This window comes from Microcebus murinus, chromosome 15 (genome assembly GCF_040939455.1).
Source record: "Microcebus murinus isolate Inina chromosome 15, M.murinus_Inina_mat1.0, whole genome shotgun sequence".
Lineage (NCBI taxonomy): Eukaryota > Metazoa > Chordata > Mammalia > Primates > Cheirogaleidae > Microcebus > Microcebus murinus.
In genome coordinates, this window is record NC_134118.1 from 15952800 (window position 1) to 15976637 (window position 23838).

The following is a 23838-nucleotide window of genomic DNA, read 5'->3' on the forward strand; positions in this document are numbered from 1 at the left end:
TTCGAGGGTCTGACATTTGCTGAGCACCGCCGAGGGTCAGACAGGCTGCTCAGGATTTGAGAGAACTTTCTTTATAAATTTTATAATGACCGCAAGTGGGTATGACTAGCCCTATTTTATATGGCAGGGTAAACTGAGACTCAGACTTGAAGTGGCTTGCTCAAAAGCACATGGTAAGAGGGAGGTCCAGCATCATTCTACCCCAGGTCGGTCTTTGTTTATTTACTTATTTTTTTAGAGACAGAGTCTTGCTTTGTTGGCCAGGCTGGAGTGCAGTGGCATGATCGTAGCTCGCTGTAATCTTAAACTCTTATGCTCAAGCAATCCTCCTGCCTCAGCCTCCCAAGTAGCTAGGATTATAGGTACATGCCCTGCACCTGGCTCATTTTATTTTATTTTATTTTATTTTATTTTATTTTATTTTATTTTATTTGTAAAGACCAAGTCTATCTATGTTGCCTAGGCAGATCTCAAACTCCTGGCCTCAAGTGATCCTCCCACCTCAGCCTCCCAAATTGCTGGGATTACAGGTGTGAGCCACTGCACCCAGCCGACCCCAGGTCTTTCTGAACTTATTTTGCCATAGATGTTGGGATCTAAAGGAAAGCTTGAAAACTTGTGGTGAATCAGGTTTGGTTTTTAGTTTTGCTCAGAGGACTTTTGTCTTAGTCTGTTCAGGCTGTTGTATAACTTAGGGTATTAAGATACCGGAAACTACATAGCCTACAGAAATGAGAAATTTATTTTCACAGTTCTGGGGAGTCCAAGATTAAAGCACCAGCAGACTCAGTGTCCGGTGAGGGTCTGCTCCCTGCCTCACACAATGTCTTTTCACTGCAACCTTATGTGGTAGAGGGGGTGAGGGGTCTCCCAGGTCTGCTTTATAAGGGCACTAATCCCATTCATAAGGGCTCTGCCTCCGTGACCTAATTACTTACCACAGGCCTCCACCTCCTGATACCATCACCTTGGGAGTAAGGATTTCAATGCATAAATTTTGGGGGAAATAAACATTCAGACCATAGCAACTTTTTTTTTTTTTTTGAGACGATCTCTCTGTGTCACCCAGGCTAGAGTTCAGTGGTGTCTTAGCTCACAGCAACCTCAAACTCTTCAGCTCAAGCGATCCTCCTGCTCCAGCCTCCTTCGTAGCTGGGACTACAGGTGTGCACCACCACACCCGGCTCATTTTTTTCTATTTTTTGTAGAGATAGGATCTTGTTCTTGCTCAGGCTTGTCTCAGACTCCTGGGCTTCAAGCAGTCCTCCCACTTTGGCCTCACAAAGTGCTAGGATTACAGGTGTGAGCCACTGTGCCTGGGCCAGTTTTGTCACTTTCTATGTCTTTTTCCCTGGCCTTCAACCTCTCCTTGACAAGGCGGAACATTTGTTGCTGTCCGGAGCATGAGGGAGCCTGGACGGTGCTCAGCCTCCCCAGGAAGAGGGGACATCTAGCTGAAACCCCCACCTTCCTGCTGCGGGGCCCAGATCAGGGTGCACAGCTTCCGTTTTATCGTGTCTGCCCAGGGAATGAACGTGCACGAACTACCTGAGCGGCCGGAGAGCTGAGCTGCTGTGCGCAGCCGCGTTCTGACGGTCCCGTATCCACTCCACTCCCGAGGTGCTTCATGCCCAGATAAAGCAGACTCCTCCTCACATAACCACGCCCGGCCAGCTCCTCCTGGCCCCCCATATCATGCCCCATGTCCAGAGGCCACTGTAGTGGTAGGCCAAGGACTTCACCAAAGCCTGACCGTACTCCTGTCATTGCTCTCATTTCTGATTTGGTCTTTTCCCCCTTTCCCTTATTTTTGCCCTTCTTGTTTTCCAACTGGAATAGACAGCTTTTTGTTTCCGCCAGTGGAAACTCCCCGTCCACTGCTGGTTGTGTTGTGTCACATGGTTGAGGCATTTCATAATCACTCTGGGTTTTTCCACCTAGCGACGGTGACCACGTTCTGACCACACATGGCTACAGGAGCCATGCAGGTAGCTAAGGGGAGAGGGAGACATTTGTAGAAGCTTCTGGGTTCTAAAACAGTGCCAGCCTTGTTGATCCTTTACAGTTTAATTTGACCCTCACAGTGGTATGTCCATTGTGAGCTGACTTTTTGTTATTGTTGTTGTTGTTGTTGGCAAATATCTATTCCTTTAGTGTAGAGAACTTTAATAAATTTCAAAGCAAGTCAAATCAGTGTAACACTAACATATTAAACAACATTCAGTTAATTCAATATAGAGAACTAAAAAAATGAACAAGAAATTATTTTTCTTTTTGCCAAAGTTCTACCAAGTTTAAAAATTCACATATAAATATAAATAAAATACATAATAGAATGTACTATGTGACATCAGAGAAGCACAAAGTGCCACTGAGAATTCAAAAGAAGGGGTCACTTCTAATTGGGAGAGATAGCAATTTGATTTAAATGACCTCAAAACATTATAGAGATAGCAATTTGATTTAAATGACTTCAAAACATTAGTAAGATTTTATTTCTTGCTGCTGACTTTTAAATTTTTTTTAATTTTTACTTTTTTTTTTTTTTTTTTTGAGACAGTGTCTCTCTTTGTTGCCCAGACTAGAATGAGTGCTGTGGCATCAGCCTAGCTCACAGCAACCTCAAACTCCTGGGCTCAAGCAATCCTCCTGCCTCAGCCTCCCAAGTAGCTGGGGCTACAGGCATGTGCCACCATGCCCGGCTAATTTTTTGTGTATATATATATATATTAGTCGGCCAATTAATTTCTTTCTATTTATAGTAGAGACGGGGTGTCGCTCTTGCTCAGGCTGGTTTTGAACTCCTGAGCTCCAGCAATCCGCCCGCCTCGGCCTCCCAGAGTGCTAGGATTACAGGCGTGAGCCACCGCGCCCGGCTGAATTTTTACTTTTTATTTCAGAGCATTATGGGGCATTGTAATCTGACTTAAATCGATTCATTTTGCCTAAAGTAGGCCCCTGAAAATAAAATGGTTCAGAGGCGGCACCAGATTGGGGAAAAAGAATCTACATTGAAAATGAAATTATCTGGACGGCTGAGAGTAGTTTCTCTAAGTTTTTGTTGTTGTTGTTTTCACTTGGCTGTTTAGCAAGTCAAGCAGTGAGAAAGTATGAGATCGAGTCCAGTTCTTTTTTGGTAATTTGTTAAGTAAAAAGTAGTACCTCATTGGTATCTTAATTTACATTTGGTTGTTTATTAGTGAGATTGAATACTTCCTCTGTTTTATTAGCCATTTTCTTTCTTTCATTAGCTTGTTCATGTCCTTTGGCACTTAACTCTATGAAATATTAGCATTTTTCCTATAGATTTGTGAGAGTTCTTACTATGTTAAGGTTAGTAACCCTCTGTCATCATTGCATATCTCTGGTTATTTGTTGATCGTATGTGTGTTTCTGTGTATATAAGTTTTTAGTTTTATGTAAACAGCTCTGTATTTATGTTTTTTCACCGTTATGCTTGTTACTAGTATTTAAGGTTTTCTGAATTTGGGGGGATATAAATTTTACTTTAATTCTTTAATCTCTCTCTAGTTCTCTTTCTGGGCTGTCAGTTTCCGTTGTCAGTTTCTGTTGGGATTAAAGTAGCTTTGAGCGTTCCCCATCACTTTTTCCCAAGATCCTTTTATAAGGAAGTGAAAAGTCACCTTTTTCTAGGTTAAAAACGAAAAATTCCCTCTGGGAATCAATTCAGCTAAAGATGCTTGGGCTTCCGTGTAGAAAATACGAGTAGAATGGAGTAGGGATGCATTTTGCAAAGCATGACTTTGCACAGTTGTGAAAACTCAGTCAGGGGCGTCTTGCCAAGTATCCTATATGCCAGCTGAAGAATCCACAGGGCAGTGAGTTGTAATAAAAAGGGCTATTTTTGCACTCCCAGACCCCTGCAGTGAAAGAACTTGTACTATTTCCAAACCAGACACATCCTTCTGGTTGATAGAACCCGCCGCTTCCTGGCTTCTATGTTTATTCTTTGGGCCAGAGCCTTGTGTTCCGTAAACAGAACACATGCCAATGCTATGTGGTCCATAAGGGCCCATCTGCCTTTTCTTGTCTAGATGGGAACCCCAGCGCTAGAGCAGGGCACCCAGGTGTTTTCTTAACTGTTTTCTTATCCTGGCTCCCTGGGGTTCCACAGAGGTTCTTCAGGGGTTTTATAGACCGCAAAGCATTTTATGCCCAACAGTAAAGATTTTAATCACTGAAGAGTGTTGCATTGCTTATTTTATGTATTTGCGTTCATCGTAAGATTTTGTTTTGTCCATTGCTGAGATGTCCAAAAAGCCCTGACTTAGATCCTCTAAGATATCTTCTAGCTCTAAAATTACATAGTGCTGTGCCTTCTCATGCCAGCAGCTCACCCAGGGGTCTTTCCCAGAAGTGGTCTCCACGTGTCAAATTCGGTGTTCTTATTCAGCGGGAAAGAAAACCAGGACCCTCTGGCCCACCAGTGTCAGACTTGAGCAGACTCAGGAATTGGGTCCAGTGTCCCGCAGGCTTTTTTTGACTTTAGGATATGTACATCCTTGAGTTCAGGTGTAGAGGTCCTCAGGCACCAGGAGTAGTTCCTGGTCTTGAGCTGTGTTCTTTCTGTCTCAGGCAGGGAACGTGGTAACTGGAGAGATGGTAGAGGAGCTTATTCTGTCCGGAGCAGATATCATCAAAGTGGGAGTTGGACCAGGTAAGACACGCTGGGAGCACAACAGTGGGTGTCGGGGAGGGGAGAGATGGGATCTGTGGCTTGGGTGGGACTTAGAGATGGCTGGAAGAGAATGCATGAATGACTCATCCACAGGTTCAAAGCACATTTTTTTCTGGAAGCATCATTGATTAAGCTTCTGTAGGAAGCCCCTGATGAGAAGTATCATTCGTTGAGCTGCTTTCTCATGCCCTCAGGGCCCTTCTAAATGAGTTTGGATGTGCTTTAGAATATGAAGGTCTGGTTCCAGAACATGAATGTGGAAGAAAAGAATGCAGATTTATTTCATGAATGACCCCATACACCTTGAGAAGGAAGGTGAAGTGAGGAATCCATGGGGATAGTTAATGGACATGAATGAGTCGAGTTTTTGTGAATGTTTGAAGGACACCACATATTGCGAATAAGCTTGCAGCAATGAGGTCACCTTTGAGTTTGACCTGTGGCCCAGGCAGTTATCACTTTTGGCTCCTTGCCTGACACACATTGGTCACAGAGTTTGCCAATATCCTTCTCTCAGGCATTGTCTCCCAGGACCCCGCACTGACGAGTGGAGGAATGAGGTGGAGCCCTTCTGTCCTTACCCTGGGGGGCGCCATTTTCTCTTGGGCCAGTTGGTGTTCAGTCTTCCCTTTTTGCCATACTTGAAGATGAGCTGCCGTGTTTTCAAATTCATCCTTGCACGTCCCTTGTTTACCAGACGCTAAAATTGGAGAGAAAGAGAAAAGATAGACATTTTCAGTTGGGACTAAAAAACAGCAAAGATTTAAAACAGAAATCTCCCACTCAAAAGGCACTGCCAAAAAAGGGAAGCAAACCATAAACCAGCAGGAGAAGAGTCAGTGGCAAAGGGTGCTGTTAACAGGCAGGTATTGCTATTGTGACTTGGCACGGTCATCAGCCTCGAGGGAAGAACATGCATTGGAAGAGACTGTCAGGAAGAACTGTAGGTTCCTACAAATACCCAAGCTTATGCAGGGAGATTTGCAAGATTGGGCTTTTCATATTGCCACTCATGTAAGCCGGTTCGTAATGTATTCTGAGCAAGAAGAAAGATAACTCTGGTCTTTCCTAAAGTGTCTGTCTGCCATTATTGGAAAGCCAAAGAATACTTAGCAGGAGCTCACCCTGAGGGTAGGCCCTAATAGACCAGATTAATAATAGAATAGGCCAGCCGGGCCACATGCAGATGTTTTTGCCCGTTTGTTTTTTTACTTTAAAATAAGATATGTGCAGTGTGCATAGGAATTTGTTCATAGTTTTTTATAAACTATAGTCCGGCCCTCCAGCAGTCTGAGGGACAGTGAACTGGTCCCCTGTTTAAAAAGTTTGAGGACCCCTGAAATTGGCTGATAGACCAGGAAGACTTTTTCCAAAGAAAAAAACACCAGCCACCTATTCAATCAGATGCGTGTCTGTTAGCTACCGTTGTGCAGGTTAGGGTGTGAAGGTGTGTGAGACGTTTCTTGGCTCCTAAAGAGCTTTTCTCGATGTTATCTTGAGCCTTCAGCCGCTCCCCCCACCCCAGCCCGTCTAGAACAGACAAGACTAAAGAGAGTTGGGGGCCTTCTTTGAGCCTGGTGCTTGGGAACTACTTTAAATTGATTGGAGACCATATTCAAGTCTCATAAATTCTTTATAGTATTTATACTGGGTATTTGTATATGTAAATTATAGCATTACAAAAAGGTTCATTAACTGAGAAACTCCTGGGAACTAGGAAAAAAGTATTAAAAATGGGTTTCTCCGGCCCTCTAATGAGGAGAAGATAATGTACCGATTTCTTCTTTCACCTGAGTGCTGATCAAGACCCTTCCAGTGCCTTATTTGAAATTTTTTCCTCGGCTGTTTCCAAGAAAGGCGGTTGGTCTGAGCTTTGTCTGGCCCACGTGCGGAGCTGCAGGCTCCCTGCAGCAGGGCCCCGATTCTGCCGCTGGATCTAGGGGCTGAGTGGGAGAGGAGGAGAAGAGCCCGTTCTGAGGCAGAGGTTCTAAACCTCCCAGCCCGCTTTGCACAGTGCACGTCCGGTCACCGGGTGCCTGGTGGGAATGACACCTGTGGGCTCGGCCTGTTGCGAGGGTGGGCACAGGCAGCCGCCAGGACTCAGTGGATGGTGGCCTGCGGGTGGTTGCAGGAGAAGGGGGTGGCTCCGTCCCTCTCCCGGTTTCTCCGCTAGATCCCGGCCTGGGGAGTATAGACGCGTGTCTCTATCTGATCTTGACCCTAAAGACCCCTGGGAGAAATTTGTGGCAAGCTCAGTGGCTGCCCACAGGTGGTGGCAGGGAGCAGGGAGGAGGCTGGGGCGGGGAGGAGCTCACCTCTGCCTGTAAGCCGGCTCTAGAGCACCCGTCATGGGCACCACAAGACAGCCGGGAGGGGCTGAACGAGTGGCAGTGGAGACAGGGGTGTGGGTGACTCATTCATTCTTGAGCCCACACATTCTTTCGGTGACTATTTATAGCACCTTATTATGTACCAGGCTCTCTCTCATCGCCCACTGACGATGAATATCCATGGAGCTCACCGCCCAGCAGAGAAAACAGATCCGTGGCGTCCTTACATAAATAATTCTTTGAATGCCTCTTTTTGAAATAAGCGATATGATGAACAACTTCCCTAGGGCAATGACATTTAAGATGACGCTGGAAAGATGAAGCAGGGTTGGCTAGGCGAAGGGGACTGGTGGGGGGGGTAGAGTTGAGTGTTGAGAGAGAGAGAGAATCAAGTGCGAGTCCCCAGGTGGGAGGAGACTTGCCGCCTGTCCCTAGCAGTAGGTGGCAGGGAGGGAGCAGGGGAGCACGGTGTGGCTGGTCTGGGTAAAGCAGGGAGGGGACTTGAACAGGGAGACCTGTGATAAAGATGCCAGAGCAAGGTCTGAGCTAAGTGAGGTGAGGTGGGATTGGGGCCCTCCTTTTTCTCCAGAGCTTTCTGCAAGCCAGGCCCTGGGCCAAGCCATTCCCCTCCCTGTGTCATTTGCCGTCTCCCACCAGCCCGGGAGGTATGTGCTTTAATTTCCATTTCACAGGCCAGCAGTGAGGTTGAGAGAGGAGAGTAGTTTGGCAGAGCTTGGAGGTAAAGAAGGTTCGAGGCTGTGGGGGGATTCTGAGAGGCCCCCTAAAGCAGAGTGTGGTTGTGCGGGGCAGTGAGGGGAGGCAGAGGTGAGTGGGAGAGGGGGTGCGCGGCCACTGCATGAGAGCTGGTCCCACGGGGAGAGTGGCAGGGACGTGCATGGTAGAGGGAAGGCGATGACAGGAAGGAGGGCCGGAGGGGGTTGTGTGGCCAGGTGGTGTGGTTCACAGGGACCTCTGTCACGCTGGCAGGGCGGCCCGTCCCCTCCCCTCCTCTGCCACGGCCGCTTTGCTCCCAGCCGGTAAGGCAGGGCTGGGAAGGGGGTGGGGGCTGGTTTTGTGTCACATTTTGCCGGTGTATAACTGTGTCTCTTTGGGTTCCCCAGGTTCCGTGTGCACCACCCGCACCAAGACGGGGGTGGGCTACCCCCAGCTGAGCGCAGTGATCGAGTGCGCCGACTCCGCCCACGGCCTGAAGGGGCACATCATCTCTGTGAGTCTCCAGTGGGGCTGGGGGCTCGGGATGTCTCGGTTTGGGAGGGACCCAGCACTGTGGTTGCAGCAGGCCCAGCAGGCAGCGACTGACCAGGCCCAGCAGGTGGCGCTCAACCCAGGTAGCGGGTGGTATGGCAGGGGACATATGGCGACCTTGGGAACACAAGGAGGGCATCCTAGTCTGCTGGGGCTGCCGTGTCAGACATCCAGTGCCCGGCAGTTCTGGAGGCGGGGAGGGTGAGGTCAGGGCGCTGGCAGGGCCATCTCTCTCTCTGCAGGCGCGGGGAAGGATCTGTTCCAGGCCTCTGTAGGAGCCTCTGGTAGTCCCTTGGCTTGTGGCAGCCCAGCTCCCGCCTTCACATGGCGTTCCCTGTGTGTGTGTGTGTGTGTGTGTGTGTGTTAGGTCCAGATTTCTTCTTTGAGAAGCACACTAGTCCTGTTGGATTAGGGGCCACCCTCCTCCAGGATGACCTTGTCTTAACTGATGACATTTGCAAGGACCCCATTTCCAAATAAGGTCACATTCTGAGATACTAGGGGTCAGGATGGCAACATGTGGATTTTGTAGGGGACGCAACTCAACCTGTTACAGGCTGCGTATCCCAGATTTGTAGGTCGGGAAAGGTTTCCTGGGGTGTGATAGAGAGGCCTGGTGGTTCCTGGGGTGTGATAGAGAGGCCTGGTGGTTGCAAAGCTTTGGGGAACCACATCTCAGTCCCTGTGTCTGGGGTGGGGTGTGAGGCTGGAGGGGCAGGGGTGGGGGTATCGGGAGGTAAGCTTCAGGACAGATGCGCACAAGAGCTGTTGGGCATCAGCATCGGGACTTCCTCCTAAGAGCAGTAGGGAGCTATTGAAGAGGTCTAAGCAGGAGAGTGCCGGGTGGGTTGATTTGTCTTTCAGAAAGATTGAACTGGCTGCTTTGGGGGGACTAGCAAGGAGCTAGATGAGAAGGGAGCGCATCTGGGAAGGCGCTGGTGATTCAGGCGGGAGGGGATGGTGCCCTGCGCTAGGTGATGGCAGCGGACTTGAGAGCCATCCACGGAACTGACTGGCATTTAGGAGGCAGAATTAAACACGCCTGGGCACTTGCCCAGGTGCTTGGGGACCTGGTAAAGGAGGAGGAGGAGCTGCTGCCCCACCTGTCTGTGCAGTGACAGCAGGAAGTGCTGCAAAGGAAGAGGTTTGGGTGGGTATGGAGTTCACTTTGGAGTGTGTTGATTTTGAGGGGCATCAAAGAGGAAAATCACGAGGCATTGGGTTCACAGACTGGAGACCTGGGTGCTGTTAGCCCCAGGGTCATGGGAGCCTTGGGAGTGGACGAGGGAGCCTGGGGAGGGTGCGAGGGTGAGAGGTGAGTTTGGCCTGGGAACCCAGGAGCGGGCGCACGCCATAGAAGGCGAGGTGGGGTGGGGGGCGGGGGCTGCTGGGAAGCAAGAGCGAGTGGGCTGCGGGGTCCGTGCTGGAACCAGGGGTTCTTGGGAACTGGGAGAGCAGGCTTGGTGGCATGTTGGGGGCAGGAGTAAATTTCCGTGGGTTGACAAATGGATGGGAGGGAGGGAGGTGAGGAGAGGCAGAGAGTGTTCTCCAGGCACTTTTGGGAAGCTTCCGCAGGAATGGCACCATGAGGGAATGGATGAATGCCAAATCGAGATCCGCCCTCAAATTACCCAAGCATCTACTCCAGCTTCATCAGTGTGACAGCCACTCAAACAGCGGCAGTTCTGAGATACTCAGAGTTGGGGCAGGACATGTTGGAGCCGACGGACAGTACTAGAGTGTCTTCCATTTATGTGAACGCTTTATTTATATGTGTGTAGGGGACACAGGCAGTCCCCTGATTATGGATGAGCTGACTTAAGGTGTCCCATACTTACGAACAGGCTCCCAAGGCTCCTCATAAGGATTATGTATAATTAAATAATCAGATCAACAACTTGGGAACCAGTTTCTTCCATGCCTGTGAACAAATCCACATGGCGTAAGCAGTTTGCTGGTGCAGTGTCTAAGTGTTCAGAGAAAGGCCAGACGCCATCACCCACTGGGAGAACCTCAGGTTCCAGTCGCTCGGAACAATTATAAAGGATAAAGTGAGACCAGTGGAACATATGAAAGCAGTGCTCCAATGAAACCATCAATTATTACTAAGCAGTGTAGCGGATTAATTATTGAAATAGACAAGTTATCGATTTGGTTAGAAGATCAAAATAAGCATAACATTCCCATTAGCCCAGTGTCTACGCAGCATGAGAGGAGTGTCAACCTTTAATATTCTTTTTTTTGAAATGTCTCCTATCTCCTGTCTGAACTTATTGTATGAGTTTGTTTTTATGTTCTGTTCATTTGCATTAAAAGAAGGAGCGTAGTAAGTTTCTGTAACTTGTTCTAGTACTCTGGGGTATTATTATAGTATTACTGTATTATTATTACCACCTATGAGCCATTATAGTATTGTCACTGCTATCATTATTATTATCACCACTGCATATGCACTGTGATCTGAGTTACACACAAATCTGACCTAAAGATGTTCTCAGGAACGTATCTCATCAATAACCTGGGGACTGCCTCTGTGTGTGTGTGTATGTGATAAATTTGAAGTAGTGGCACATTTTTAGTGGCTCTAAAACAATGTTGACGCCTACTAAATTTATTAAAATAAACCTTCAGATCTTTCCCCTTGCACAGTTGCTAAGCCATAAGTTCCCATATTAAATCACTGATGGGTGATTTAAAAAATAACACAAACACCCAAATGCAAGAAATTACATATCCCTGGGTATTGACAGCTTGCTGATTTCGGCTCAGCATTTCAGGCTTTTGCGATTTGATTTCTGGACCTGCTTTTAGGGCGTTATTATACTCTTTAAAACCCCTCGGTGATTTCATCTCCCTTGAGCCTGACTACGGCGTGTGGGCACCGCAGCCTTTGCCTCCCATCTCGTGACTTGCACGTAACAACCCAAGCGAGGATCCAGGTCCTTGACTCGCTGTCTGTGCTGAGTGCCTGTGCTCCTGCTAATTCTTATCCAAGGTTTTCACCCACCCAGCCAATCATTCAGCAAATGTTTATTGAGCATTTACTCTGACCCAAGAGCTTAGAATAAAGGATCTCAGGTTTATTGGTTAATGACAGATCTAAGACCCTGCACTCAACACCCTTTCTTTAGCTTTTGCTCCAGTGAACAAATTAACACCCATTTATGGCCAGGCGAGATGGCTCACGCCTGTAATCCTAGCACTCCGGGAGGCCTCGAGGTCAGGAGTTCGGAACCAGCCTGAGCAAGAGTGAGACCCTGTCTCTACTATAAAAATAGAAAGAAATCAATTGGCCAACTAATATATATAGAAAAAAATATTATCCAGGCATGGTGGCACATGTCTGTAGTCCCAGCTACTGGGGAGGCTGAGGCAGCAGGATTGCTTGAGCCCAGGAGATTGAGGTTGCTGTAAGCTAGGCTGACACCACGGCACTCACTCTAGCCTGGGCAACAAAGCGAGACTCTGTCTCAAACCCCCCCCTCAAAAAAAAAACCACCCATTTATTGAATGACTAGTATGTAAAAGGCTGACATAGAACTGTCAGTCTGCTGAGGTAGGTTATTCAGCTGTCGGAAGCGCCCAAGCAGTCGCACCGTTCTCCAGTAAGCCCAGCGGTTCACAGATCCTGAGTGAGGCCTTGTCTGAGGCCGGCTGCGGAGAATGACCAGAGAACCTTTTATAAATAGACATTCCTGGACCCCCTCCTGGCTAATTAAACTCTTTCAGAAGTTGGCTTCTCTGTAATTAGTCATGTCTATTACCTAATAATGTTCACTATCAGTCTTCTCTATTCAATCAAAATATGGACCCTAATCATATATGTTACTTAAATGACCCACCATTTCCAAATTAGTGGAGGTCAAAAACAAAGTTTTGCTGTGAACTTGTTCAGAGATAGCATCCTTATGTCTTTCTAGAGCAGGGGTCCTCACACTTTTTAAACAGGGGGGCCAGTTCACTGTCCCTCAGACCGTTGGAGGGCCGTTGGAGAGTGCGGTGCACATTCCACACATGCGCACTGTGGGCCCGGGACCAGTCGGCTGCTAAGCAGGACAGGCAGAGGCGGCAAAAACACCCGGCAGGCTGGATAAATGTCCTTGGCCGGCTGCAGTTTGAGGACGCCTGTTCTAGATACTTCCAACTTGCTTAGTTTACAGGGCTCTGGCTAAAGAAGACTCAGTGTGCACCACAGGTGACTGCCATTAGAAATCAACTGAGGATCTCTTTACATAGCACCACCAATTTGTAGCTCATCTTAGCAGTTCTCTAAGTGTGGTGCCCAGACCAGCAGCGTCAGAATTAACTGAGAACTTGTTAGCAATTCTTGGGGCCAGGCATAGTGGCTCATGCCTATGATCCCAGCACTGTGGGAAGCCGAGGTGGGAAGGTCACTTGAGCCCAGGAGTTCAAGACCAGCCTGGGCAACAGAGCAAGACTCCTGTCTCTACAAAACAATTAAAAAAATTATCTGGGTGATATAGTATATAGGTCTATAGTCCAAGCTACTGGGGAAGCTGAGGTGTGAGTTTTGCTTGAGCCATCAAAGTTATAGTGAGCTATGATTGTGTCATTGCACTCTAGCCTGGGTGACAGAGTGAGACTCTGTCTCTAAAAAAAAAAAATTCTTGGGCTCCACCTCAGACCTAACCTACTGAATCAGAAACTCTGAAGGTGAGGCCCAGGAACCTGCTTTAGCAAGCCCTCCAGGTGGTTCTTATGTGCTCTTAAGTTTGAGAACCCCCTGGCTTCTATAATAGAGGCTTATAGATTGCACTGGCTGGGTTAGTATTCCAGAAACAGGTCTCATAGGCTAGCACCTAGGGGAGCAACTTCTCTGAGTTTGTCTGATAGGGACAGTGACAGCCCAGGCCTGTGGTACTGTGCTATAGAAGGTAAGCACTTCCAATCCTACCTGTGTGCTCTGAGGTTCTTACTTTTCCATCAACGGTGAGAGATCTCCTAGATGGGGTTAGGAGTTCAAGTTGTAGCCAGAAGACCACGTGACTGGATTTATTAACATGTGGGATTTGGACCCTTGACTTCAGCTCATTCCTTCAAAGCAGCCACAGCCTCCAGCAAGCCTGTGTCTAAGGCAACACAAGCAGGTTTCTCCCACCTGCTGATAGTCCTGAGCCTGCTGGAAACCCATCAGATGTTTTGGATCCTGCCAGTTTGTCCAATTTCCTTCCAGCTGTCTCACTTTACACTTTTGTTGCTGAATTAGCACACCCATGCTGTTGAAGTTCAAAAGGAAGCCACAGCATGGTGTCTGTTCAGCCCACACTGCTTATACCCAAGAGGCTGGGCTTGAGTCGTGTTTCTATTTATTGTGGCCCACGAGGGCTTCAGAAGGGCAGAGAGCAGAAAAATTCAGGATACTCCCTGCATAGGCGAAGATTAAGCCCTGACAGTTAATTTTGTCTTGTCACATCGCTATTTAGGCCTAAAAAAAAAATTCATTCAAATAATTTAATCTTCTGGTGATTTTTTTTTTTTTTTTTGAGGCTTGAAAAATTTCCCAACAAAATCTGTTTAACCTAGGACAAGTCAGAAATGCAAATAAACATACAAAAGAAAATAACTATTGCCGGAAATGCTATCATCTTCCAGTCACCACTGGTTCTAATCTTGTCCTTTCATTTTTATAGCTATGTGACCTTAGGAAAGTCATTCAACATTTCTCAGCCTCATTTTTCCCCCACCTATGAAATTCAACTTCGGGTTCTTGTGTTCAAATAGGAAAAATGACTTTTAAATTCGTAATAATTCCTGGCTCATGGTAGGCACTCAATTTGAACTCTTTTCTCTGCCTGCTCTAGGTTTGCTCCCCTAGCCTCTATCATAGGCCTGAGCAAGTATTTTTAAGCAAAAGAGGCATGCTGCCAATTCACAAACCAAGTCACCACTCTTACTCATGTCATGCGATGTCTTTTGTACTTGAATATAATTGTTAACTCTTTTGGAAAAACAAAAAATTGACCCTTGTAATGCTACTTTGGGTATTTATTTGCCCAGGGCAAAATACTCACAAATTGTTGTTGCTTTAATAACCTCCCAGCAGTTATGAATATTTATGTATGAAGGTAAGTGTGGGTCTTAGTTTGCCTGAGTGTGCTCCAACTATTCTGCCTCCCCCCATTCCCCAAACATGCAAGGACACTTCGAACGCTTTTGGAAATTACATGTAAGTGGTAGCAAGGAGCAGACTGCTTTGTCTTAAGGCACCATGTGAAGTTGTGTTGCTATTGTAATCTGGCTTGTTTGGTTTACTTTGTCCATTTCATAAATGCATACACACCATGTATACAGGTGACACTGTAAATACAATTTACTCTTTGTGGCATGTCATACAGTTGCATTAACTGAGGACATCTTGTCCTGTCCCTGGGAGAGAAGGGCTCATTTTCTTGGGGTGCTGTTAGCAGGGGGCTTCTGAGTCAGGCCTTATCACAGACCACAATCATGGAAGTTTCAGGACCCCACAGGAGATGCAAATGAGTATGCAAAAGAATGTTTCTTTAAGTCATATGTACAGGACCTGTTTTAATGGGAGCATGAGTTTATTTAATCTGTTTGAGGCTGTAAATTTGGAACCTTACTGTGCAGAGCTGGTTTTGACAAAGAGATAAAAAACATTTTAAAATTAATTGGTGGGGCAAGTGAAGGGCCTGTTGAGGTTGCACCATTGAGAGGGAAAGTAAATAACTGGGCCAGAACTTCAAAGCACTGAGAAGGTATATAGGGCCACAAGCCCTGTTCCTGTCTTCACATGGAGAGTTTGGGCCAGAAATCCTCTATGGGGAAACTGCGTCTGAGATAGTCCGAGATACTCATTCCTCGGCACCTTGTGCCCTCTGGGGGTCAGAGGAGCATGCGTGCATAACACAATTGAGAAGATAACTGTGGTCAGTAAATGTTTGCGAAGAAAAAGATTGAGCCTTCACACCTACCTTTTGATCAGAACTGCAGAGAGGTAACAAAGCAGGGTTTGAGTTCTAGCTCCTGGAGTGACAGGCCTAATAAGCAAATAGAAAAAGAGGATTGAGTCACAGCCCCTGTGCTCTGGGTTCGAAATGTCCTTTGCAGAGTTGTTCATCCCAGTTCTACGTAGACGCCCTCCGTCTCCAGAGGCACGTGCAACTTCGTGCAAGTTGTAGCCCAAGGCGTCCCAGGTAGCCTTTTTTCCCTGTCTCTTCCCAAAGCATGCCTGGTACCTTCCGGGGGACAGGTGCTTCCCCCTGAGGCCTTGGTGTTTCTCCTGGCTCCCAAACTGAGCCTTGGGCTCTGTCACCATCACGTGAGCCCTGATGCTGTTGCTGTCTTCCCGTGTGCCATGGCTTTCTTGGCTGTCCCTGTGTGTGTGGCTGCTGTTTTGGGATACCATTGCTGTCCTTCAGCTTCACCCAGGTTATATTGGGAGTAGCAGATAGCAGCCGGGGCATTTTGCGTCTCTCGTGTTTGTAAGGAAATGCGACAAGCTATGCATCCTAGAGACCTTGTACTGTGTTGCTGGTGTTTAAACATCACCCCCACAGCTGAACACCCCAAGAAAGACTGTCCTGCTGTGCATTAAACAGCCTAAGCGTGTACTCTGTGTGGGAAGAGTAGGCATCAAGAATGGCTGTGTGGGCCGGGTGCGGTGGCTGTAATCCTAGCACTCTGGCAGGCTGAGGCGGGAGGATGGCTCAAGGTCAGGAGTTCAAGACCAGCCTGAGCAAGAGCGAGACCCCGTCTCTACTAAAAATAGAAAGAAATTAATTGGCCAACTAAAAATATATACAAAAAATTAGCCGGGATGGTGGTGCATGCCTGTAGTCCCAGCTACTCAGGAGGCTGGGGCAGGAGGATCGCTTGAGCCCAGGAGTTTGAGGTTGCTGTGAGCTAGGCTGACGCCACAGCACTCTAGCTCAGGCAACAAAGTGAGACTCTGTCTCAAAAAAAAAAAAAAAAGGATGGCTGTGTGATCGTAAGGTTACTGTGCACTGTCCATGAGGAATAGGAGACAGACGGATGGCTGGAAAGATAAGGGACTAAGTCAATGTCCTTTTCTCGGCTTTTAAACGAATTTAGCCCTAGTACTAAATAAAGCTCAGCTCACACCAGGCAGAGAGGGAAAGGGGACTCCTGGGTGAGAGTGAGCACGGGTGGTGGAGTGGCCAGGCGTGTTTCGTAAGGGGCTGGCAGAGGCTGAGGCTCTTGCCGTCTTCTGCTCCCGGATGGGGCGCCTGAGCCCAGGCAGGCAAGTGAGCAGTGGGCGGTGCCAGCCTCTGACCCCCAGAGGAAACCCAGATGGCTCTCCGGGAGTGGAAGATGCAGCATCAAAGGGAGTAAACGATGAGGTCAGAAAACTACAGTCCAGCAGTCACTGGGGGTTTGGGCCTACGCGTGGGGCCGAGGTGGGTGGATCTCAACTCCCAGTTGTGGATCATCTCGGGGAGGGGATGGCTGGCTGCCTGCTGATGTCCTCCCCGTGCTTTTTCCTTTTGCAGGATGGAGGCTGCACGTGTCCAGGAGATGTCGCCAAAGCCTTTGGTAAGGCTGGGCCCTGGTGCAGAGGGAGGGAGGGAGCGAGCTGCCTGCAGCTCTGCAGCATGGGAACGCGCACGAGGAGGGGCACCTGTTGGGGAAGTTCTGCGCCTGCCTGCAGTTTCCTCCCCCTCTGTTTCAGCCCCAATTGGCTGAACTCCTGGCATTGGTTTGGTTCTGGCCGGTAGCAGAGCAGGCCAAGTGCCCAGGAGATGGATCATGGGGTGACATCCTGCAAGCCAGGTGTAGGTGAAGTCATGGCTTTTTAATCCCAGGGACAAGAAGGCTGGGGGACCTGTCCAAGAGGGTGGTGCCAGGTCTGACTGTACTAGTGTTTGCAGGGGGCGTCTTTTGGACTGAACCTGGAGAAATCCGATGGGAGGGACAGGAGGAATTCCTGCAGCAGTTTCTCCCCAGACTGAGGAGCCTGCTTCCCACTAGGGGGCAGCAGTGCTCACCGCCATCCAGTGGGACCTTGGAGCAGGAGGGGGCAAGGGGGGCGTGTCCTGGGCTTTTCTTGGGAAAGCACTAGGAAGTCCAGCATCTCAAAGTAACAGTAAATGGGCCTGCCAAGCCTCTTGCCGGCACTTACCTGCAAACCAAGTTCAGAAGTCAGAGCGGCTGCATGGCTGCATGGTGGTGGGGGGCTCCAGACTGTTCAGTGGGAGTTCTTGGTACTGGCAGGAGGCAGAAACAAAGTTCCCTTGTCCCTATCCTTTTCTGATGCCAGCAAAAAAAGGAAAAAAAAATTTTTTTTGGTAGTGGGAAACTTTCTGTCTTAGGAATTCTGTTTAAAAAAATTTTTTTAAACAAAAACTCTGATAGTGACAAAGGGAAATGGGCAGTGTTCTTAGCAGCAGGGTTTCATAGCAACCCAAAGAATGTCATAAAAATGGGACTTAATCCCATCCTAATCATAGATCCTAGCTGTGGAAGGGAACATATTGCTCCTTGATCTATTCCAGGTTGCCTATTTTATAGTTGAGGGTCGTGAGGGCCCAGAAGGGGAATGACAAGGTCATGGTCCTGCAGTCAAGGGCAGGGCAGGGAGAATGCAGGGAGAAGGGACCATGTCAGGGGACACTCTGATTAGGAAAGGATATGAGCGTGTTACAAAATGACAGTAGTTAGGAGCCACTTCGAAGCGCTCTGTACGTGGGTCTGTGCCCTGTGTTCCTGCCGTTGAATCCCCTCAGCAGGCGCCCTGCCCCTGCGGTTGTGGCCAGCAGGAGTCCAGGCTGCACGTCCGTCATCATCTGTCCCCTTACAATCACAGTGGGGACCAAGAAATCAGCACTTGGGTTAGGAACCCTGGCAGGGAGTGTCTTCAGAGCTTGCTTTCACAGGGGAAGGTCTCACTGAGTGCCAGGCCAAGGGCCAGCCCTGCAGAGCACGCCTTTCTAAAATGCCAGGTGTTTACATGACCAGATGGAAGGCGCCAGAACCAACTTTCAGGGCCTCCTACATTTTCTCTTCCTCATCAGGGTTAGCCAGACCCCCACCTGATTCTTTTATCCTAATTACTTAATACACCTGTATCCTGCTGGCGTCTCCTATTCTAAATGTAAACCCTTGGCTGGACTTACTCAGGAGAAGGTGCAGTCTTACTTAGTACTCAGTGAAGAGTCCTTCTGCACAGTTGTCCATGAGCAGGATGCGGAATGGTGACTGTCTTTATTGTTTCTTCCATGTATTCCTTTTACTTTCTTGCCAGGCGGTTATTCGGCATCTCAGCCCTGCCATGCACTGGGATAAACACAGAGCCAGCCCCGGTCCCATTCCCACATGGCTATACCTCCAAAGGCGACTTCAATACCCCGTCTCCTCTGTCCCTGTCCTGGAAATTTCATGTCATTTGGTGGCCAGTGTGGCATGTTATTTACTCTGGAAGTCCAATATTCTTCATGATGGAAGGCGCACAGAGTTTGACATGACTTACATAATACAGGGGCTTCTCTCCTCCACCCCGAGTCTCTAGTGTAAGAGGGTCAGTCTGTTCTGAGGTCCTTTCATAGCCTAGAAGGACAGAGTATCAGAGTCCTGAGAGCTTAGAGGCCGGATGCCTGGTAGGAACATCAAAGAGAAGTCATTGTACCGAGTACAGGATTCGACAATGATCTTTCTAAGGTGCTGCCCAATTCCCAATGTTTCTCTGGTTCTAGCAGGGGGAGACCTCTGCTCGGGAGGTGGTCGTAGTCGGTCTTTAGTGACTGTGTACCTGACCAGTGTGTTGGCCACCAGCCTTTGGCAGGCTGCAATTCGTTTCTCCCAGTGTCCATGCCCCTCATTCTCTGCATGGGGGGGGGCCTTCTCCCTTTTTCCAGAAGGGAAGACCGAGCCTTTCTCTTGACTGTAGCTGGTGGGGTAGGGAGGGAGGGTGAAGGCGAAGGATTGGGGAAGGATTCGGATGTTGCCAGAGTCCATTTTCTCTGATCTCTTCTCTCTGTGTCTTCCTTTTGTTCCTTGGCACTTAGGAGCTGGAGCGGATTTTGTCATGCTGGGAGGGATGTTTTCAGGCCATACCGAATGCGCGGGAGAGCTGATTGAGAGGAACGGACGGAAGCTCAAGCTCTTCTACGGGATGAGCTCTGAAACGGCCATGAAGAAGCACGCTGGAGGGGTGGCTGAGTACAGGTGAGGGGCTGCTGCCGCCCACCCACCAGGCCTCGTTTCTCTTGCTTCTTAAGGAGACAGGATGGAAGCGGGTCTGAGCGTCGGTTCTGGGTATATTAAAGTCCTTTGGGAAGGGGCTCTTTTTAAAGAGCCCTTATTTGTATTCAACTAACATATACAGTGTTTGGGGCCCCTGAAAGCAAGTACAGAGCAGAAGCGTTTGGGGACTGGCTCGAAGTGTGACTAGAGGTATATGTGAGCAGGTACCAGTCCTGGACAGACACCCCAGACTTCTGCCTTGTCCCTCCGATAATAATGCTTGTTGAATACTGAGAAATAGTAAGAAATATATCTGTATATTTTGGTCTCTGCCCCCAGTTCTTGAGACAGAACTCCTAAACCCTTCGAGATAGGGATGCTTAGAGAATCTTTTGTTCAGGGTCTTTGGCCCTGGTTCCTGAGCTTCTAGAACCTCAGCCTTTGCTGAACTGTCCCTGTAACCTCCAATCTCTGAGACAAGCTCAGGCTGCGAGGATTGGGTTGAAGAATGGTTCTCCCATGGGACATGAAGCAATGGGTGTGGCCTGGACCACTGCACGTGGCCACGCCTTGCCTAAAGAGTGCCATGTTTTACCTGCCGTAGCTCACACAGCCTCTCACCTGCCTCCAGGTTCTGGCAGTTGACACAGGCAGCATTTTCAGCCATCTCAGCTGCAGATGTGGTGCTCGATTCTGTTGTGATACGTATATATATATATATAATCCCTGATCCCCAAAGATACCCTGGCCATTTCTGCTGCACTTTCCATTTTAACTGTGCATGTGTGTTTTACAAACCTGTTGGCAGAATATACTCGCTACCTCGCCCTGCTCCATAGGGCCCGCTGTTGCTTCTCATCAGAGTGAGCGCTGATGACAAGCTTCGAAACATAAATAGGATAGAAGGTCTCGCATCCTCAGAAGGAAGTCAGTTGTGAATAGGCTGATGGCCTTTCTGTAGGAAGCCTGGAGCTTCTCCCTCCAGGTTTCAGGCCCTTCCCAGTGCTGGGGTGGAAACCTATGCCCTCCTAGCTCATGCCCTCTATTTCCTACCACTCATTCCACCCACACCCAGAAGCTCATTTTGAGGACATGGGGTTCAGATGCATGCTATGAGGTTTGAACCAACTAGAGGTAAAATGTCAGAACTCTGCTAAGATTTATAGGTCGAAGGGTCTGGGTTGGAGGGTGTTCTACAGAATTCTATTCTTTTTTTTTTTTTTTTTTTTGATACAGAATCTTACTCTGTTACCTGAGCAAGAGTACCATGGTGTCAGCCTAGCTCACAGGAACCTCAAACTCCTGGGCTAAAGTGATCCTCCTGCCTCAGCCTCCCAAGTAGCTGGGACTACAGGCATGCGCCACCATGCCTGACTAATTTTTTCTCTATATATTTTTAATCGTCCAGCTAATTTCTTTCTATTTTTAGTAGAGATGGGGTCTCACTCTTGCTCAGGCTGGTCTCGAACTCCTGAGCTCAAACGATCCTCCCGCCTCGGCCTCCCAGAGTGCTAGGGTTACAGGTGTGAGCTACCGCGCCCAGCCCAGAATTCTATTCTTTAGTACGGTTATGGTGGACTGATTTCAATTCTCATTCTCCCCAGTCTTTTTCTCTGTAATGGGGGAACCTCAATAAAGATGATATTATCGTATGGGGAAGGCAGGCTGGGAACGAGAGAGGGGGACTGCACCAGTCAGAAACAAGAGGTGTGTTCCTTCCAGGTGGATTCCAGGCCCTGTTTCACTGGTCACGAATGGAGGAGGCTGCATGGATGGGCAGAGGGGAGGGATTACTGCCTCAGTGCTACCCTGGACCCATGGCCAAGACGCTTAGTGCTTTCCTAGCAACTGTTCTTGCCAGCGGAGGGGCCCGTGCAGGGAATGTACATCGTGGTTGAGTGATGACATTTTTTGCCCTCTGGCTGTTGCCTCTGTTTTGGGTTCTAAGAAAAATTGTAGCTTGGGAAGGCCAGACCAGGCTAGGGCACAAACAGAAGCCACGGAGGAAAAAAAAAAAAATCATCTCCTGCAATTTCAGCGGGGTGTAGACATAACAACAACCAAAAAAAAAAAAAAAAGATTCAGGAGTATCAAGACTCAGTTCTGGAAATGGATTCAAATCTTAGACAAGGAAGGAAAGTGCTAAGGAAATTAGAACCCTAATCCAAAGGAATCCTGAGTCCTGCAGGCTGCATCTGCCCTGCCTCTGTGGCAGTTGGCAGCCTCATGACCATGATCTTGTCACGAGAATGATTCCCTACTTTGACATTATATTTAATTATGGCCTAGTTACTTATGCTTTGCCAGTTAATCCCAATCGTTAACTATTTCGTTCTTGTGCTGTCCCTGGGAGGCAGATCAAAGGACCTTCATTTTACGGATGAGCAGACTTAAGCATCAACAATAAATGACTTGGAAAGGGTGATATCACCAGTGGGCAGAGATACTATGATGAGAAACTGGATAATTTCCAGCAAGCCCCCAGGAAGACCATGGAAATGTCTTATGATAATGAGATGTCAATCATTGCAGGCACATGTGCACAGATGCCTGTCTCTGGTTATAGAATGTCATGCCCTGAACCATCCTGGGTGTGGCCAGTGACTTTGGCTTCCTGAGCTTGGGACTCTAAACCAGCTGCTGGGCCAGCCCTGCATCCGGCCAATGGCTTAAGTAGCTAGATTTCACCCACAGATATAGTCTTACACATTCAGCAAACAAGCGTTAACACCCTTGTGAAATTCTAGGTAATGAGTGTCTGATCAAGGGATGCTATTTTTCCAGTTGATGAGAACAGCTACAAAAGTTCTAGAATTTGGTATCTGCCTGGCCCTTCAATGAGAACTAGAGTGTGGCATAGCTTTCAGACTTCCTTCTTGTAATGGCCCTTCTTATAATAGTTTTTCTTCTTATAATGCAGTCTGGACTGTGTCACTGTTTTGCAGGAAGGGGCCCTGACGTGTAGAATGAAGCTGTGTTACTTGTGAAGCAAGGTCAGGGGCTTAACAGCAACTCAGATGTGACTTAGACCTGAATTTCTAAATGCTCTTCTGAAAATGCAAAAGATGCTTTCCAAAGCCCTGCAGCCTCCCCTGCTAAGACAGTTCTTGATTCTACTCTGGTTCTACCTTGCTCGGACCTCCCACCATGCCCGGGGAGGGGGGCGCGAGGCGAGATTGGGGGGGTGTGCCCCCGAAGACAGGCAGCTGTCCGAGTGGAGCCATTGCATCTTGCTGGTGGTTTCCACGTAACCTAGTAGGGCTTGAGTTGTCTACTTTATGTCCTCCTCTTCTCCTGGTTGCCTCTTTGAAGACGCTTGGTTTCTGATCATAGAGCTGGCACGCCAGGGGGTGGAGCTCTGTCTGGGCTTTTTTGGTTGTTGGATGCAGGAGGGCAAGCGGATAGCGGCAGGAGGTGGTTGCCAGAGGTCATCTGCCAAGTCTGCTTTTCCCCAGTGGGCATCCTGGGCCGTCCTGGGCGCTTTGTCATTTGGAGGTTGGTGTCCATCCTTGGGTGGAGCTGCTTTCTGATGGGGCAGAGTGGAGGCACATTGCTGAAGAAAACGTCACAGTGCAGGATGGTGTGGGCCTGCGGCTCCTTCACTCCTTGCTAACTAAGCCTTTGCTGTTCCCCGTGTGCAGGGCAGCCAGCGGTGAGCCCGTGTCCTTAGAGTGGGAGGAACGTGTCCGTCTGAGGGGCTGGCACCTGGTAGAAGAGATGTAGGAATGGCATCTAGGGATCTGAGCGCCTCGGGGGCTGTTCAAAGTGCTATAGCTCGGAGTGATTCTAGCTGGGTTTTAGCAAGGGAAAAGAAACTGGATAAAAAGAAAACTTCCTTTTTCTTCCAGAGCCTCTGAGGGTAAGACTGTGGAAGTCCCGTACAAAGGGGACGTAGAGCACACCATTCTGGATATTCTCGGAGGACTGAGGTCTACCTGCACCTATGTGGGGGCCGCCAAACTCAAAGAGCTCAGCAGGAGGGCAACGTTCATCCGGGTGACCCAACAGCACAACACCGTGTTCAGCTGACCCCGAGGATGAGAGGAAGTGACGTCTGGCTCGAGTGGGCGCTCCCACGCACACCTGCTTTTCCCATCTCCCTCTGGTCTGGCTGCTCCGAACGGTGGCATGCTGCATCCTTCTCCTCCCTCCTGCACCTGGAGGCTTTGGGGCTCTCCCTCGTGCCTTCTTGGGGCCCAGAAGATGGGGCCAGCGGTCAGAGCCCAGCCGCCTAGAACTCATAACCCCATTGTTAAAACCAACACTTGCAGCTTTTTCTTTCTTTTTCTTCCTCCCTCTCTTTCTTTTTCTTTCTATTTTAAAAGAAAACGGTTTCACTTTAATATAATGCTATTACCTTAA

General features: G+C 48.5%; 1 protein-coding gene across 1 annotated transcript in view; it reads left to right on the top strand.

The window, feature by feature from the left end:
• The window catches only part of GMPR (guanosine monophosphate reductase), a 45765-nt gene extending 21927 nt beyond the window's left edge, over positions 1–23838 (top strand). The window contains exons 5-9 of the mRNA XM_012753650.3: positions 4597–4678; positions 8151–8257; positions 16788–16830; positions 19299–19458; positions 23325–23838. Coding sequence (XP_012609104.1) covers positions 4597–4678; positions 8151–8257; positions 16788–16830; positions 19299–19458; positions 23325–23505 — 573 coding nt within the window. The 3' untranslated portion in view covers positions 23506–23838. The remainder of the gene's footprint in view (positions 1–4596; positions 4679–8150; positions 8258–16787; positions 16831–19298; positions 19459–23324) is intronic.